General features: G+C 56.1%; 1 protein-coding gene across 1 annotated transcript; it reads left to right on the top strand.

The window, feature by feature from the left end:
• Positions 1-1,540: 1,540 nt before the first annotated feature.
• Positions 1,541-17,171, top strand: SLC27A4 (solute carrier family 27 member 4). Its single transcript, XM_081067771.1, has 13 exons — positions 1,541-1,709; positions 2,976-3,142; positions 4,752-5,146; positions 6,391-6,549; positions 8,002-8,071; positions 8,174-8,265; positions 9,040-9,149; positions 9,406-9,615; positions 9,769-9,895; positions 10,545-10,682; positions 10,868-11,032; positions 11,122-11,268; positions 13,326-17,171. Exons 2-13 carry the CDS (start codon positions 2,982-2,984, stop codon positions 13,481-13,483), a joined length of 1,932 nt encoding a protein of 643 aa, XP_080923897.1. The 5' UTR covers positions 1,541-1,709; positions 2,976-2,981; the 3' UTR covers positions 13,484-17,171.
• The last annotated feature ends 1,910 nt before the right edge of the window (positions 17,172-19,081 follow it).

Here is a 19,081-nt window from a genome sequence, read left to right on the forward strand (position 1 = left end):
GGCTCCAACCAACTGAGCCATCCGGGAGGCAGCTCAGCTCAAGGTGTCGTGTTCAATCTTAGTTGCAGTGGGCAGAGCCCACCATCCCTTGAGGGACTCGAGGAGTTGAACTGGCAACCTTGTGGTTGAGAGCCCCCTGGTCCATGTGGGAATCGAACCGGCAGCCTTCAAAGTTAGGAGCATGGAGCTCTAACCGCCTGAGCCACTGGGCCGGCCATATATTTTTTTTTTACTTGTGTTTTTCCAGGACCCATCAGCTCCAAGTCAAGTAGTTGTTTCAATCTAGTTGTGGAGGGCGCAGCTCACAGGGGCCCATGCGGGTATCGAAGCAGCAATCTTGTTAAGAACACCGTTCTCTAACCAACTGAGCTAACTGGTGCCCCGCACCCTATATTCTTGAAGAAATAGGTCCAAATACCTATCAGACCAAAATTTCATTTTTAATCCCTATGAATAGACCCTGAACACTGCCCCTCCACCCTTGTAAGGACTTCTGCTGGACTAAGGGATTAAGGGATCAAGGGGTCTATTCAAAGACTAGAGGCAGCTGTGGATGCTCAACATGTCTGACAACCAAGGAACGAAGTTTGCAGAGGCCCAGAGTGGCACAAGGCTGGGAAGCTGGCCAATGGCCCCGAGCTCAGCAGGTGGCATGACAAATATTGTCCCTGACTTAGAGGTTGGTTTGCTACAGAGTCCAGAGCCATCAGAGGCCAAAGTTGCGTGCAGGTCTCCAGGTCCGTGCCCTTTGTACCACTAGGTGTGCCAAGTTGCTTACAAGATACCACGGATGGGAAAGGATTCCTATTCAGTAATCGCGATGCCAAGTTTACTGTTGTCCCAGAAGCAGAGGAGACAGGTGCTCAGGTCTGCAAGTCTTCTGAACGTTCTAAAGGTTACTGTGACCATAAAATATCTAAATGGAATTGAGGGAGGAGTTGTCAAAATTAAACTTGGTGAAACTCGAACACCACAACCTTTGAATGACCACCCCAGGTTCAGTGAGAAGACCAATGCGCTCTCCATTGAGCAACAGAGACAATTAATGTAGCTTATCCCTGGCTCACTTCTCTGCATAAAACCGCCCTTTTTCACTAATAGCTCTCGTCTAGGATGTGTCGCTGGGCCTTTGTCGAAATCTATCTGGTTCTGAGCACGGAGTCCGGATTCTCCGCCAACGGTGCGTAGGGGTGCTCTCCCCTACGTCCGGACGCCTGGGGATTGGGGGTTCGGGGTGCAAGCAGAGCCCACCTCTCTCTTCCGGGTCTTGGGCGTGCCTCCGCGGCCGGGCGGGACCGCGCGGCACGAACTACAACTCCCAGAGTGCCGCGCGGGGCCTCGCCCGAGGCCGTCGCGCGAGCTGGGCAGGCTGGGCCAGCTGGGCCTGGCGGCATCGGGCGCGCTGGGGCTGCGCTACGCCGCTGGTTCTGCCGCTCACCGGCGGCGGCGGTGGAGGCGCAGGAGGCGGTGTTGCCGCCCGGCGCAGCCAGTTTGGGCTGCTGGGGGCGGGCGGGGGAGGAGCGCCGCTGGCGGGCGGGGCCGGGCGGCGGGCGGGGCTGGCCGGGCCATGCTGGGCGCTGAGCCGGCGAAGCGCTGCTGAGATTCGGCTCTGCGCGCCCAGGGGCGGCTAATGCCCCCCGCGCTCCCCACTCCGCTCCAGCAGCCGGGCCGCATCTGGACTGGGCGCCGCGCAGCGGGGCCAACTCCGGGTGAGCATAGGCCAGGCCCGTGGGTCCCCAGGGGGGGAATGTGCCCGGCCGCGTCGGGAGGTGACGGTACCGGCCTGGGGTGGGAGGCGCGCCCTGCTCCTCTGTCTCCTTGCCCGGCGATCTGCCCGGTGGTCCGCATGGGGACGGGGTCCTGATGGAACTGGGCATCCCCTTCTCTCCACACCCTATCCCCCAGCTTTCCGGGATGGATTCTGAGAGGCCGGAGATCTGAGGACCTTGGCGATCCTGGTTTTGGAGTTGGGGGCGCTGGCTAAGCACTCCTCCCCGCTTTTGCTTTTTGCATCGAGGAGGAGAAGATGGTCCGTTAGGACTCCCTGTGGTCCAGACCAAGACCTCATCCTGTCTTGGAGTCTCTCAGACTCCATCACAGCCATGACCTTCATCCCCTCCCCAGGAATAGGAGAACCCAAAGGAAAACTGAGACCCATCTGCTGCCTCCTTCAGCAAATCTGTAAAGTGCCAGGAATAGAACCCAAGAGTCCCAATCTCAGCCCAGCCAACTGCTCCCCTCCCCCCCGATCCCAATCCCCAAATATTCATCTGAGTGGCTTGCTGAGTGTTTGTGGGGGTACCTTCAAGGCCCTCTTCCTCTCCCTCAATCACCTTTCCTCTCTGGGCGGTCACCTCTCAGGTACCTCCAGGCTCCGTCGCCCTCTATGGGCCAGCAGAGGCATGGCGCTGCAGGAGCCTGTGGGCAGGGACCGAGCAGGGCCCCTTCTCAGGAAGCTGCCCCTTTGGGTATTGTGGCTTGGCCTGGTCATCCACAGAACCTCCCTACATCTCTGGGTGGGGAATCGAGCCAGAGGCACTTAAGTCAATACCCCCCCCCTCCAAGTCTTTTTGGTTAGGAAACCTGGATGTCAGGAGAGTGGACTGTCCTATTTCGGCTGGAAGGGTTTCGGAGAGCAAGTCTCACTACACCCATTGCACAGCGGGGGAGACTAAGTTCTAAAGTGGGAGAGGGACTTGCCCAAGGACACTTGGTGACTTAGAGGCAGAGATGGGACGAGGGGGCTAGAATCCAGCCTCCTGCCTGTCACCCCTGGAACTCCTCACCTCAAGTCCCATGCCTCTAGCCTGCCCCTTCCAGACAGCCCTGGAAAGGGACCGCATCCTCAGCCACCCTACTTACTATTGTTAAACCCTACTATAGGTTGATCCCTTGGGGTCATAGTAGCCTGGATTACTGGGCCAGGAAATGGAGGACCTAGACATTTGAATCCGCTGCCTGCCCTATGCCCATAGGCCACAATGTTGCTCGGAGCATCTCTCCTGGGAGTGTTGCTGTTCTCCAAGCTGGTGCTGAAACTGCCCTGGACCCAAGTGGGGCTTTCCCTGCTGCTCCTCTATCTGGGGTCTGGTGGCTGGCGCTTCATCCGGATCTTCATCAAGACCATCAGGCGTGACGTCTTGTGAGTACCTGGTCTACCCATTCCTGGCGTCTCCCATACCATGCTGGGCTCCTAGTCCCTGAAAGCTCCCCAGACCAGACCCGAGGCCTCTACCCTCACAGGGCCCCACACCCTGTGCTCTACACCCTTCCCCTGGTACTCGTACCTAGTGTGTCCACCTCCAGGGTCAAAGTCTCCTCCTGGGGAATCTACTTAACTTGGTGCTCTTCAGCCTGGGGCAGACTTAGGGGACCAGAACATAACATGGAACACCAGAGGTATTGAGGAGACATCTGCAAGCGGTCCTGAGGACATGCAGCAGCTTGTGAGATGGTGACAAGGAACACTATGGGAAAAGTCTTGTCCTTGGCTTGGCATGAGTCTGAGAGCGCACTGAGTTCTAGAGCAGGGCCCCAAATCAGATGTCTGGGAGAACCTGCTTCCCACAGAAAGTTAGGTATGGGCCACAGGGATATCCTATACCAGAAACTGCTCTGTGCCAGGGGTCAGGCTCGCTCTGGGGCCTAGAGAGGAACGAGGCAGACCCAGTCCCGGGCCAGCTATAGACTGGTCAGGGAGATAATTAGGGGACACAGTAAATCCCTAAACTGGCAGTGCCCTATGGGCAGAGACCCTGGCAGTCTTGCTCTCAATAGTGTCCCAGTGCCCAACGCAGTGACCCACGCCCAGAACAGGCAGCTCAGCATTTGTCAGTCTGAGTTGATGGCAGAAAGAAGTGTTGAGTGGCCACTGCAGGAAGGGTGGGAGTAGCAGAGAGATGTGGGAGCACACACAGGGAGAAATGGCTTCAGGCCAGGGCCTTGGGCAATCAGAGAAGGCCTCCTGGAAGAAAAGTAGTTGTACTTGAGAGATACCTCAAGGTGGTAGGAGAGGGGACTCCAGCCAGAGGGTATGGTATGGCATCCGCAAGGGCTAGAGGCCAGGAAGCTGGGAGAGGTCAGGGGTCAGAGGTGGCAGAGGCAGGGCAGGAATGGGTTGTGTGGCCAGCGATCCCACAGACACTTGTTAAACATCTCTGTTCCTGGCATTGAGTGGGGCCCAGGGGGCAGGTGGTGCGCAGGACAGAGCTACCCTTGCTGGGCGCACAAGAAGACTGGGCACATTGCACACTCATTCTTTATTTACTGTGGTAATGAGGGGGAAGGTGTGAAGTGGGGGGAAGTATGGTACGGCTTTGTGGGAGGCCCCAAAAGAGGAGTCTGGGCCTTTACTTCGGCCCTGGAGTCCCAGAAGGCTCCGACAGAGCAGCAAACTCAGAGCAGACAGAGAGGGTAGTAGGAGTGGAACTCTGGCGTCAGCGAGGAGTGGGGTTCAAATCTCAGTTTGGCCACATTCCACCCATGAAGCCAGGATAAGCCGTGTGCCGGTAGAGCATCGATTTCCCCTTGGGTACAGGGAGGGAGTAATCGCCCTGGTCCCTGGTGTTACTGTGTGACATCAGTGAGCTGGTGTGTGTAATGGTGCCCAGCACACAGGTGCTGGACCAGGGGAGTCTTGCAAGGGATTGGACTCAGGAAGCTCAGGCCCGGGGGTCAGCACCCTGGGCCAGGATATCGGGACCCCCACTGCCAACCCCAGCACTCACAGCCCCTTTGCTGCTCCCGTACAGCGGCGGCTTGGTGCTCCTGAAGGTGAAAGTAAAGGTCCAGCGGTACCTGCGGCAACGACGGACAGTGCCCATTTTGTTTGCCTCTACGGTACAGCGCCACCCCGACAAGACGGCCCTGATCTTTGAGGGCACAGACACCCACTGGACGTTCCGCCAGCTGGACGACTACTCAAACAGCGTGGCCAACTTCCTGCAGGCCCGGGGGCTGGCCTCCGGTGACGTGGCTGCCCTCTTCATGGAGAACCGCAATGAGTTTGTGGGCCTGTGGCTGGGCATGGCCAAGCTGGGCGTGGAGGCGGCGCTCATCAACACCAATCTCCGGCGGGACGCCCTGCGCCACTGCCTGTCCACCTCCCGGGCCCGGGCTCTCATCTTTGGCAGCGAGATGACCCCAGGTAAGCCCCAAAAGGGCAGGGAACAGCAGGGAGTCCCACGGGACCCTGCACCACAATGTCCCTACAACCGTGGGGGAGGCTGTGTGACTCACAGGTTCAGGGTACGAGCCCTGCTGTCAGATGGCCTGGGCTCTGCCACTGGTAAGCCAGAGATCCTGAGTAAGACACTGGAATACTCTGTGCCTCAGTTTCCTCACTATAGTACCCACCTCGTATCGTTTTCAAGAAGATACTTCTCCAGAAGCACTAACAAAGTGACTGATGCTAGGTGAGCCCTCAGGTTTAATGGTAACCTTTCTTGTGACTAATTAGGCCTCATTTCCTCATCTGTAAAATGGGAACAAGAATCCATTCTCGCCTCTCCTGCAGAGCTTATGTTTTATTTGCTGTCACATTGGGCACTGACCGAGTGCTGAGCATAGCACTTTACAAGAGCAGCTCTTAGTCTTCACAAGTGAGTTGGGGGTTGTCATCAGCTTTATAGATGAGGAGACTGAGGTTCAGAGTGGGGTGAGGAACTCACCGAAGGTCACACAACTGGTAAATGGTGGAACCCAGATTTGACCTTGGGCTTGACCACAGTGTCCCTGTTCTTTCTCCCCATGTTGCTGTAGTTTGTGGGATAATGGACAGGGAAAGTTATTAAGATGCTGAGAGGGGAGGAGGAAGGATGCAACAAGGAGAAGAGAGAAGGTTGGACAAATCAAGAGGAAATGGGGCCAAGTGGGCCAGGACTGGCCCATGCTCAGGGCAGGTGAGTATCTGGACACCTGGAATGCACAGGAGAGCCTGAGAGAAGGTTCCCCCTGGCTGAAGAGGCTGGAGGGCTGTTGGCCTGCCTCTGATCCTCACTCCTCCCTTCTAACTGGATCCCCATGGACTAGAGGGGTAAGAGCGCAAACCTTGGTGTAAGATAGAGCTGGCTTTGATTCCCAGCCCCAGCACCGTCTAGCTGTGAGCAATTTCCTCATCTGTAAAATGGGCTGATACTGGTACCTACTTCCTAGGGTGTGTGATCAGAAGAATGCATGTAAAGAGCCCACTGTGTAGTTAGCCAGCAGCTAATTGGAGCTGCTGCTCCTCGCAGCATCTTCCTTATAATGAGGTCCCAGGTGCTTCACCCATCTCTCTCCTCCCACCCAGCCAGCCTCCCCTGACAACATGCCCAGCCCTGACATGAGCAGAGGGCCTGGGAACACAGGGTTTCCTGGCCTGCCTACTGATCAGCCCTGTCTTCCCTACAGCTGTCTTTGAGATCCATGCCAGCCTGGACCCCTCGCTCAGCCTGTTCTGCTCCGGTCCCTGGGAGCCCAGCTCAGTGCCCGCCAGCACAGAGCACCTGGACCCCCTGCTGGAAGATGCCCCCAAGCACCTGCCCAGTCGCCCTGACAAGGGCTTCACAGGTGGGCCTGCTATTCCCACAGAGGGGTTCTAAGATGGCCAAGGGCCAGAGACCTGGGTTCTTCTGCAAACTTGTCATGTGACCTGGAATGAGACATACCACATCCCTTCTGCCATCTGGGAAAATTGGGGCAGTAACACGGGTTACTGTGCCGGTTAACTGAGCTGATGTGTATGAAAGTGCCTGGCACACAGGAGCTCACAAAATCCAATTCTTAGATGTGTTGGACAAGCCTTCATGGATGCCTAACGCGCAGGGTCACGTGGAGCCCAGGAACCCGCTGTGTCTGAATGTCCTTTGGGGTTGGGCCAGGGGCGAGTCCCTTTGAATATTCATCTAGCACCTGTTCAGTGCAGGCCCCTGTTGGGCTGTGATCCTCTCCCTGCACTGGGCTGCCTGCCTTCCCCTCGCCTCTTCCAGGCAGCCCGCCGCCCCTTGCTTCTCTAACCCCATGCTGCCTTGTGGAGCCCAGGCCTTGCTGAGTTGCCTGGCGGCTTAGAGCTCGGGTTGAGTTCATATCCCAGCTCTATTGCTTCTCTTGTGTGACCCTGAACACCTGAGCTGCCCTCTGAGCCATGAAATTGGGGCAGGTTACAGAACCTATTCTATGAAATGACAAATGAGGATTGAAAACAATGCAGTGGGAAGCTAGGTGTTGACAGGAGGTGCTCAGTGACTGCACATTGTACTCATTACCATCTGTCATATGTAGATGTTATCTCCTGGAGCTTTTGGAAGCCACTTGAGGGCAGGGACTCTGGCTGGTCCCACCTGGTGCCCTCATTGTGCACAGCTTAGGCCTGCTGTCCAGAGAGCAGGAGATGGTGGGTACAGAACATGCAGAGTCATCCCAAGGTGTTCCTGACCGCCCAGAACCTCCAGCCTGGCAGGGCTGAGCCTTATACAAAATAGTAATGTGACAGCCTCTAGACCAGGCTGCAGGGTGGAGGAAAGAAATGGCCAGTGGTGCAAAAGCCACCTTAGCACGTTGCTTCCTGCAACTAATGCCTCCCCTCACGCTAAGACCAGGGGGAGGCATCACCTCCTTTGGGAAGCCCTCCCTGCTGCCGTCTCCCCTCCCTGAAGCCTGGGTCAGTTGCCACCATTGGGCTTCAGCAAGTCCTGTGCTTCCTGGCCCTCTGTGTTTGGTATTGGAGTGCCTGTGTCCTTCCTCATTCCTGTCCCATTTGGCTGCAGACTCCACCAGGGCAGGGCCCGTACCCACCTTACTCACTGATGTCTCTTGGGCCTGACACAGAGCGAGGGCCCAGAAAAAGGTTTTTAAAGGAACAGATGCAGGCGTTACAGCAGAGTGGTCATCAGAGCTGGCTTCCTGGAGGAGGTGTGATCGGAGTAGGCACTGACTGATGCACACTTACAGACGTCTGTCTTTCTGTCTGTGCCCAGCCCTGTGCTACCCTTTTTCATAGCCACTCGTGTCTGTTTTCTTCAGATAAGCTCTTCTACATCTATACATCGGGCACCACGGGACTGCCCAAAGCCGCCATTGTGGTACACAGCAGGTAAGGGGCAGGTCCCTGGGGGGACAGCTGGGGTGACAGGGCCCAGGAGCCTCCCCTCCTGCACCTCCAGGTGCCAGAGCACTCTACCCTCTGCCCTCCCAGGTATTACCGCATGGCTTCCCTGGTGTACTACGGGTTTCGCATGCGGCCCAGCGACATTGTCTACAACTGCCTCCCCCTCTACCACTCAGCAGGTAACCCTGGCCTGCCCCGCAGCCTCCAGCACCCCACAGCCTTAGGAACCCATCCCCTCTTGGCAGGCAGCATTTGAAGTCAAATCAGGGTTCAAATCCAGACGTGGCCATTGACTAGAGCTCTGAATGAGGCTGGCCCCACCAGTCTGATGGCATGTGTGGCCGTGTCCTGCAGGACACCTGGACTGGTCTGACTTCAGTTCATTTCCACAGGCATGCATGGCCTTGCTGCTTGGTCTTGGGGGCTTATGGGAAAACAGAGATGGAATAAAATATGGTTCCTGCCCTCACGGTGCTTAGAGTTGGGTGTGTGTTTGGGGTAGGATGAACGATGGGAACCCACCTGACTCTAATACAGGAAATGGCATGGTGAATGTGGGAGAGGCAGGGAGCAGGAGCTTGGCTCAAAGGAAGAGCCCAGGGATGGCTGGGAAGGCTTCCTGGAGGAGGTGCACCCCACACAGGCAGATGTGCAATACAGAAGCCAGGTTGGCTAGCTTGGTGGCCCCCAGCTGAAGGGCAGCATTATGGGTATAGGAGCAGGAACTTGGGTCCATCTCCAGAGGCCCTGGGTAACAGACTAAGGACTGTGCCCTCAATCCCGTAGGCACTGGAGGCCATGAAAGGTGTCTAACGAGGGAAGAGATGGGATTGTTAGTGTTGGAGGAAGAAGACAGGAAAGGATCAGGGGAAAGGGCCTTTGGGCTGGGCAAGAGGAGGCTCTGGAGGGAAGGGTGTCACGTCTCCTGACCTCCAGGCCCACTCTGCCTTTAGGAAACATCGTGGGAATCGGGCAGTGTCTGCTCCATGGCATGACAGTCGTAATCCGGAAGAAGTTCTCAGCTTCCCGCTTTTGGGATGATTGTATCAAGTACAACTGCACAGTGAGTGAGAGGGAAGGGGATTAGCCATCCCTGTTCCCACACCCTTTCACCAACCCCACTCAGGGACATGTGTCTTACAGTTGAGGCCACCTGTCGCTCATTGTTCCGCTGGGAAGACTGAGGCCCAGAAACAGAGGCCCACACCCTGGGGTGCGTGGGTGGGGACAGGACGAGTAGGGACAGGGGCCTGAGGGGCTGGGAGGTGGGAAGTGAGAGTGACTCTGGGGGCCCAGACCCACGCCCCCTCTGCCCCCAGATTGTACAGTACATTGGCGAACTGTGCCGCTACCTCCTGAACCAGCCGCCACGGGAGGCAGAGACCCGGCACCAGGTGCGCATGGCCCTCGGCAACGGCCTCCGGCAGTCCATCTGGACCGAGTTCTCCAGCCGGTTCAACATCCCCCAGGTGGCTGAGTTCTACGGGGCCACTGAGTGCAACTGCAGCCTGGGCAACTTCGACGGCCAGGTGCGGCCCAGGTCGGGGACTCGGATGGGCCACAGAAGGCACTGGCACAGTGGGGAGGGCAGCGAGGGAGTGTGCGTGCTGGAGAGCCCCCACACGCTGTCCAGTTTCGGGCCCATGGCGGGAGAGCCCAGGCCCAAGTCTTGGCCTTTACAGGTGGGGGCCTGTGGCTTCAACAGCCGCATCCTGTCCTCCGTGTACCCCATCCGGCTGGTACGTGTGAACGAGGACACCATGGAGCTGATCCGGGGGCCCAATGGCGTCTGCCTGCCTTGCCAGCCAGGTCTGCCCCAGTGTTGGAATTGGGGGTCAGAGGGGGAGGGATCGGCCAGGAGGGAGGTGGGACAGAGGTGTGTGGGTAGGTAACTCTGTTCTGACCAGTGGCCATCAATCAGGTCTTAGGGCTATAAATTATTTATTTCTCCCTCCCTCCCTCCCTTCCTTCCCCTTCTCTTCCTCCCTTCACGCGTCTCATCCATCCGTCAGGCTGTCCACTTACTTTCATGTTGAGGACCGTGAGTCCAGGCCTCCTGGGATGATCCTGGCTCGGCCCCTTAGCTCTGTGCTTGAGTGCCCACATCTGCAATGGCGCTCATGGCAGCACCACCTTGCGGGTGGCCCTGAGCATCATGTGCTACAGGATGTGAGCAGAGCCAGGGGCCCAGGGAGTGCTGGCTTTGGCTAGACTGTCCATGTGGGGCCCTTTCATCTATTTGTTCATCTTTTCATCTGCTCGTTTGACCAGACATCACTGGGTGCCTACGTGTGTCAGTCCTGCCCTCGGAGGGGCTCCCGGGCTAGGGGAGAAATGGATTTCTGTGGGATACAGAGTGACCAGAAGTCAGATCAAGATGCAGGGTGCACTTGAGGGGGTGGGGGACCAGTGGAAGAGGCCACCCAGGGCAAATCTGACCCCGCTTTTCCTGCCCCAGGCGAGCCAGGCCAGCTGGTGGGCCGTATCATCCAGCAGGACCCCCTGAGGCGCTTTGACGGCTACCTCAACCAGGGCGCCAACAATAAGAAGATCGCCAAAGATGTCTTCAAACAGGGGGACCAGGCCTACCTTACCGGTGGGTGGGACCTCTCTCCACCCTTTGCATCCCTGTCAGAGGGTGGCGCTGTAGAGGAATGAAAGGGCCTTCCCCTACCTTCAGAGAACCTCCCCAGGACTCCCCAGTCCCCTACAGTCAAGCAGGTCCTTGGGATCTGGGAGGGCTGCCTGGCCCGAACTCTGCCTCACGTAGCCCCTCCCTAGGCGATGTGCTGGTGATGGACGAGCTGGGCTACCTGTACTTCCGAGACCGCACAGGGGACACATTCCGCTGGAAAGGCGAGAATGTGTCCACCACGGAGGTGGAGGGCGTACTCAGCCGCCTGCTGGACATGGCCGATGTGGCAGTGTATGGCGTAGAAGTGCCAGGTATCTCTGTGTGGGAGGTGCCAGTATGTGCGGGTAGGTGCCACCAGGGGGCACTGCCAGCCGCTCACTGTCCACTCTGCTGCCTTCAGGAACTGAAGGCCGGGCTGGAATGGCCGCTGTGGCCAACCCCGCTGGCAGCTGTGACCTGGAGCACTTTGCACAGCTCCTGGAGAAGGAGCTGCCTCTATACGCCCGCCCCATCTTCCTGCGCCTCCTGCCTGAGCTGCACAAAACAGGTCTGTCCTCTCCCCGGCTCCAACTCACAGGTTCCAGGCCTCTGCCCCTTCGTGCTTCCTTCTGAGGAGATCTAGAAGGCTGTCTCCTGACCTTCATCCACAGCCTAGCCGGGTAGTTGGTAAACTGACCTCCCTATGTACAAGAGAGCAGATTGAGCCTTCTGAGAGAGAAGCTTCATCCATTCCTTACTGGAACAAATATTTATTGAGAACAAATATTTTTGGAACAAATATTTACCTACTATGTGACAGGCACGGTGCTAGGCCTTGGGATACAGGTAACAGATTCTGACAGGACCTGTGTCTTCTTGGAGCTTCTAGAGCAGTAGGGAGGTAGCCTCAGGATAAGGAATTCCAAGATAAAGAATGGATACAGATCAGACAGATGGAAAAGTGAATGAATGGGGGTTGGATGACCAGGAAGCTTCCCTGAGGAGGTGACATTTAAGCTGAGACCTGAATGGCAGGGCGGACTTTATGGGCGCGGAAGGCAGTCCAGGCTGTGGGCCTCCCACGTGGCCACCTCCCATGTGGTCATCACATTAGCCCTGCCTCCACGGAAGGCCTTCTCCACTTGATGTGGCCCCCGCCGGGTGGTGGCCCCTGAGAGCATCTGCAGCAGTAGGGAGGCCCCTGGTGCAGTGCTTCTGACCAGGACTGCGAGCTCCCTGCGGACTGGACCACAGCTGTGACTTCTCTGTCCAAGAGGGGCAGGGAAGTTGTCAGGCGTCGGCTTGCAAAGAGGCTTTGCCGCACACCACCCCAAATATACTTAGGGGCTTAAAAACAACTATTTTATTTGCTCACAATTTGTGGGTCAGCCATTTGGGGTTAAGTTCAGCTGAGTGGTTCTGTTGGCCTCACCTGGGTCAAAGGGCTGCCATCCCTCAGGGACTCAGCGGGGCTGGAGGGTCTAAGATGGCCTCTCTCGTGTCTAGCTCTTGGCTGGTTGGTTCTACAGTGTTGTCCAACAGAACTTTCTGCGATGGAAATGTTCTGTGCCTGCACCATCCAGCAGCTACTGGCCCCACATAGCTATGAGCACTTGCAATGGGGCCAGTGTGACTGAGAAACTGAATTCTGTTTCATTTGAATCAAATAGCCCCCTATGGCCAGTGAGTACTCGACAGCACTGGTCCTAGAGGGTCTTTCCTAGATGCTTCATTTCTGCTCCATGTGCCTTCTCATCCTGGAGAGGCTGGACTGCTCCCAGCACCCCCGAGAAGGTGGAAGCGGCAATGCCCCTTGAGGCCTAGCCTAACTCAGAACTCTCACAACAGTGCTTCTGCACAGTCCATTGGTCAAAGCAAGTCACGAGGCCAGTCGGGTTTCGAGTAGGGATTGAGAAAGACTCGCGCACTTGCTGGGAGAACTGGCCGAGCCACATGGCAGAGGAGTGTGCCTACAGGGAGGGGAAGAATCTGGCCATTTCTGGCAATCTGTCAAACCCGGGTTCAAATCCCAGCTCTACCTTTTCCTAGCTGTGTGACTTTGACCCAGGGGTGTGCTTCTCTGACTGTCAGTTTTCTCATCTGTACAGTGGGGCTAATACCACTGATTGAAAGATGCATAATTTACTTGTAATATACTATTAAGAAAAAATGGCTGCTACTTCAGCTATTTCAGAGATGTTAAAATCTGAAAATATGTGCATCTTAGAATCCATAGAATATGGTTGAACACTCTTGGGTTGGTGTGCAGATTAAATGCCATCACACCTGTACCTGGGAGGTGCTCAGATAAAGGGAACCATCACAGAAGACCCGTGTTCTGCTCCTCACTTGGACAAATGGCTTCCCTTCTTCAGGTATCAGTTTCCCCACCTGCAAAAAGGGAATAGGTAATGCGGCCCCCCTACCCCTTTGCCAGGGCTGCTCTGAGAAGCGGTACATATGAAATGGATGGAGCCTTTTTTTTCATATTTAATATATTTTTTTGCAAACTATAGAAGGCTTGGCCCTCCTCAACCCCTCCTCAGCTCTGGCGGGCAGGTTCCCAGGAGCTCGGCCCCTGCCTTGCACCCTCCAACCCTTCTTCCCCCATCTTCCTGCTCTCAGGCACCTTCAAGTTTCAGAAGACAGAGCTGCGGAAAGAGGGCTTTGACCCTGCCATCGTGAAAGACCCACTGTTCTACCTGGACGCCCGGAAGGGCCGCTACATCCGGCTAGACCAAGAGGCCTATACCCGCATCCAGGCCGGCGAGGAGAAGCTGTGATTTGCCCCGAGTCCCTCTCAGGGCCAGCAGTTGCTGGATCCAGAGCCCCAGCTCCCACCCCAGAGGGGTCCTGGGCAATGCCAGACCAAAGCAAGCAGGGCCCAGCAGCTCAACTCTGAGGTGCTGACCCCCTCCTTTCAAACTGCCAAGTGACTCACTGCCTCCTCCCCTTTCCCCAGTGGCTTTCTGTGAAAGCCTCACGTTCATGTGTGTCTTCGAGGCCAAGCAGGGCCTCTGGGCCCCAGGCTGAGACTGACTGGGCCCGTCAGGATGATGTCTTGGGTCAGGGCAGGGGGAGGTGGAAGGTTGCCAAGTACTCCTCAGAGAGCAGGGAGTTTCGGTGGGACCAGGGCAGAAACCCCCAGACTCAGGAAGACCGCAGAGTGGGCAGGGCCAGTGGTGGCTGTTGGTCCAGTGGCTGAAGAGGACCCTGGCCTGGAGCAGCTCTAATGTGACTCAGCTCTGCCGGCGTCTCCGGGAGGACAGGAGAAGGACCCTGACCTGCAGCAGGCGGCCCAGACTGAGAACCCCCTGCTCCTGTCCTCTCCCTGGGTGGCTGCCTGGCTGGCCCTCAGGCAGCACCTTTCCGTCTTTGTGGGTCTGTCCATGTCACCTTCTCCCTCTCAGTCCTGGCCTGGTTCTGAGAGGAGGACGGGGGGACACTCGGGCCAATAAACTGCCTTGATTCCCCCAGCCCGTGTGGATGCTCCCTGGGCTTACTCCAGCCTGCCCGGGCCCCACCTCCTGCCCCTCTGGCCATTCCCTCACCCTCCTGGGGCAGGTAAGATGCCACAGCCCCGCCCTCAGCACGTTTTCTCTGACTGGGCGGTTCCCACCTGAGTCTGGCAAGGTGTTTAGCTTGAAAGTCCACACTAGCTGTGTCATTTACCAGCTTGTGGCCCTGGGTAAGTGACTTAGGAGGATTCAGACAACTGAAGAGGAAAGGGCTGCTCAGAGCCTTTGAGGGAGAAAACCCTAACCCAGGGTAGGATCCCATCTCCAGACCCTTGCTCTTGCTATTCCCTTTGCCTGGGGTGCATTTCCCCGCGGGTTTGGGGCTGTGAGGAGCCAGAGAAGGGCTGCCTCACCAGCTCGGGCAGAGTCCAGGAAAGCTTCCTGGAGCAGTCTTACCAGGGCTGTGGAGTCAGCAGTGCCGCCCAGAGCCAGCTGTGCTCCAGGCCCCATCACAGGAGTCACACCCAGGCTGGAAACTGCATAGCCTGACGGGAAAGGCCACCGATCCACCCCAGGGCAGTGGGCAGTGTGGGCCTCTGGCTTTTCACTGTTTAACCTTCATCGCTTTCTGTCCCTTGGCCAAGGTCACACAGCAAGTAGTGGGGACTGGAATGCAAACGCCAGTCCCTGGCCCTTCCCACTGCTCCACCCACCTGGTGCAGAAGACGACAAAGCCAGAAGAGCTTCCATTCCATGCATACCTGTGGCGTGGTCCACGCCCTAGGCCAGCAGCTGACAGTTCAGGTGGAGGGTGGCCAGGATAAGAAATCTGGGGTGACTCCTGGTCGGGGGCCTTTGAATGATAGAGGAGTCTGGTGCTTCTCTTGGGGGAAAGCAGGGGCCAGGGGTGGTGGGGATAAAGCTGGAGCTGAGCGCTTGGAGAGTGGGGTTAGGGGGTGGCAGGCGAGTCTGCAGGGTCCTCATCTGCAGTGCACCATGTGACCAGCAGAGGGTGTGCAGAGCTTGCAGAATCCTAGAGCTCACCCCGGGGAAGCGGGGAAGCGGGAAGGAGAGACAGTTCCCACCTCAGCCCCAGGCCAGCACCCAGCCCAGAACACGCTGCGGTGGGCCTTTGAGGACCTATAGTTGGGCTTGTAAGGGGTTGGGCTTGGCCCACAGTGTGGCCTGTGTCTTTAACCGTCAGCAGTGCGCGCTTTCCAATGGGAAGGAGTCCACGCCTTCCAGTTGAACGGTCACCGAAGGCAGTATGGAGTGGTCATCTCTGCATTCACGAAGTAGGTGCTCATGCTGTTATTATGTTGGTGCAAAAGTAATTGCGGTTTAAAAGGTTAAAAAAATGGCAAAAACCGCAATAATTGCACCAACCTAATAATTAACGATGGCTACTGTTTATTGGGCATTTCCTGCATTTATATAGTGTTTAACGGCTTACAGAACACCTCGTAAGTACATCTAAGGAGCAAATTCAAAGGCCTCTGTGTAGGGGGCTGGGTGAGGGATGAAGAGACCCTAGATGTGCCCTCAGGGAGCCCCCATCTGGGAGTGGGGGGGAGGGGACCAGCAGCTAAGAGCCTGTGCTCAGCTGTACCTAACCCAGTGCCCTGGCGGGGGCGAGGGCTGGGGTGAAATAGTGTGGTCATGTTTCCTGGTCAGAGAGGCTTTTTAAGGAAAAGCTATCCAAGAATTGGAGGGGAAAAGTGTCCCACACAGAAAGCAGCAAAATGGAAAGGCTTGGAGGTGCAGGGAGGGTTGGGGAGATTGAAGAAGTGCAGCGAGGCTGGGCAGGGTGTGTGGGGAGTTGAGGCAAGATCTGAAGTGACTCCTTTGTGAGCACTTATTGCACACCTCCGGAGACTGGGAGCCCCGCTAGGAGATCCTTGCATCCCATCAAACCCGCTTCCTCGGACTTGCTAATGGCCACCATGTTTGGAGCATTTACTGTGTGCCTGCACACAGTAGCTCTGCAGAGCGTTTTGTGCGCATTATTTCATTAAGTCCATAACACAAAGCAGCTGCTATTTGGATCCCCATTTCCCAGATGAGGAATCTGAGGCTCAGAGAGGCAAAGTCTGTCCAGAGGCCACTGTCTGTCCAGAGCCTGTGAATGGCGGTGCTGGATGCAGGCCTCTTCCCAGAGCCTCAATGTTCCCATCTGCAACCTTCACCGGGAGAGGCTGGAAGGGGCCTGTCTCCAGCGTCTCCGGAGGTCTTACTATCCTCAAGACAGGCAAGTGGCCGCCCAGGCCAGTGCTTGGTGTATCACTTTCAATTCCTGGGAAGAAGGTTAAATACCTCCGAGGGGCCCATTGAAGCAGCCAGGGAGGGGGCGACTGGGTGACTTTCAAAGGGGCCTGAATGCATGGCCGGCCCCTCCCCCCGAGGAGGGGGCCCTGCTTCCTCCCAGCCTAATGATATTCTGGGCTCAACCCTCATCTTTGGCGGCAGTTTAACCCGAGCCGGGGCGGATTTCTTTCTCACTGATCTCAGCTTGACACCCAATTAGCACAAGAATGGGAGGAGGAAGCCTGCGAGAGGCGCCTCCCAGCCTCCCGGGGCGCACGAGGGGAGCAGGCGGGAAGACAAAGGGCAGCAGGCAGGGGGGCACCCGCGCCCTCGCCTCCCCCTCCGACCCTACCATTGTCTCCCTAGCAGCTTCAGAGAGGATGGAGGCCTGCGCCTGGGCTGACCGGCCTGCTAGAGGGGATAGGGAATGGGGCCCAAGCCCCTCTTCTGTGTGGATCCCCGGGGAAGGCACTTGGGTGAGCCTGCCCATCGGGAGGCAGTGAAAGTCAGTGAGTGGGAGTAGGGATCCTGAAGGCACAACAACCTGGGCTGAGCCCTGACACTTAAAAGTCCAAGGGCCATTCTGAGCCTCAGTTTTCTCATTTGAAAAATGGGGATATGGTCCCTGCGAAGAGTCAATCAGATAACGCATGTAAAGCACCTGGCCGGTGGAAAGTGGGCATTCAATAAATACTCATTAAATGAATATAATAATGTTAAACTATTATCCTTACTAATTAAAAGGTTGAGGGCGGTAGGCTTGGGGTCAGAAGGAAAGACTTTCTAAGAGTGAAAGCCAGGCATTAAGAATGGGCTGATTTACCCCATTCTTAATGGGCTCCCAGTTTCTGGGGCAATGGAAGGAGAAACTGGAGGAACCCCTGCCTGTGGAGATGTGGGAAGGATTCCTACTCCTCCAGGAGGAAGGGAATGCCTCTGGCCTTCCCATGGCCCTCTCCCTCCCCACCTCCACCTCCCACAATTCCTTTGGGAAGCCTTCCTTGATCCCAGGGCTGGATTAGGGGCCTCCTCCTGCTCCCACAAGTGCCCCCCCCCCTTTCCCGCCCCGGGTTCCTCCCTCATAACACTGATCTCACTGTGTGGTCAGTTTTTATATGTGTGTCTCCTACAACATCAGCCACAGGAGGGCAAGGACCCATTGGTTGTATTAGTATAGAATTAACCCCTGGTCGTTTGCAGAAAGAATGTCAAAGAATTCACAAGACTCAGAAAAATAGGAAAGCTGGGACAGTTTTATTGAGGGTTGGTGTCACGCAGGGTATCATGCAGGGTCTCTGGTCAGGCTCCCCACATAAGAATGCAGGATATGGTGAGGCCAAAAAGGAACACCCAGGGAGCCATAGATAGGGGAATCATACCACTATATTCTCACTGGCGGCTGGGTTGGAGACACAGGAGGCAGGAGCCACACTACCTACAACCTGCCATCCATTTCTCTCTACCAACCAACCTCACTTGCTAGCTGCAATCCGCAGTGCTAACTGGAGTCCGCTCTTGCTATATCAGCCACCATCTTCTTGCTAGTCCCCCATCTGCTGCTAGCGTAGCCACAGCAGTTATATTAGGGGCCAATGGCTCACTGGTTACAGCTGACGGCCAACTAGCCACAGTTGATGGCCATCCAATCACAGTTCATGGCCATTTACTACCCGAATGAGCACCTTTCCACGTGTGGGTGAGAGCCTGAAAACTGCACTCCTGACTCTGTCCCCACAGTTGGGCAGAGAGTGCCCGTGGCAGTGTCTAAAGAAGGCTGCCGCAGGGAGTGAGAGAAATACCGACAGAGGGGTTGACTTGCCAGGTGCAGAGTCTTAGAAGAGACAATTGCTGCAGGTTACTGTTTAGCCGCGCTTTTACATTTTTCTATGCAGGATACAGGGGGCTAGTTATCTTGCAGTTGTTTACCATTACTGCTGGCCTTTCTGAGAACTGTTGTTGCAGTTGGTTTCCTCCAAAAATTGTCCTGGTGTTTGTCAGCCTGCAAGTGTAGTGCTAGCTAGGAGACTCAGAGCTAAGTGGTTAATCTTTAAACCTATTCTTTCCAGCTCCCAGACTCATTCTTATTAACTCTTTCAGAGTCATCAGTTAATATTTAGGCTTATTCTTGTTAGCTCCCAGACTCGTTCTTCTTCTTTTTCTGATTCATCATTGGTTTTGTTCACCATTGTGTTCCCAGCCCAGGCATTGGGCCTGCACTTAATAGGTGCTCAGTGAATGTTTATCAAATGGATGATGTTCTTCAAATGCTCCCTAACTCTCCCATTCCAGCGCTGGGAGGTGGCAGTTCCCAGAATCAGAGAGGTGCGCTGGGAACAGAGGCTCTAAGGCCTCTGAATGCCTTCTAGGAAGGCCCTTATCTTGTTGGCAAAGAGAAGCCATTAAATGACTGAGCAGAGGAGTGATGTGTTCATTCATTCAGCAAGCAAGCATTTACCAAACCCTTACAGTACAAAGTATAAAATATACAGTACAAAGCTCCTTACACAAGCCAGGGATCAAAGATGAATCAGGCATGGTTTCTGCCCTGGAGGAGCTGGGTCTAGTGGAAGGATCCTGGAATATTTTTGCTGAAAGGACCTTAAGAGATCATTTGGTCTG

Source organism: Rhinolophus hipposideros, assembly GCF_964194185.1.
Source record: "Rhinolophus hipposideros genome assembly, chromosome: 11".
Classification (NCBI taxonomy): Eukaryota; Metazoa; Chordata; class Mammalia; order Chiroptera; family Rhinolophidae; genus Rhinolophus; species Rhinolophus hipposideros.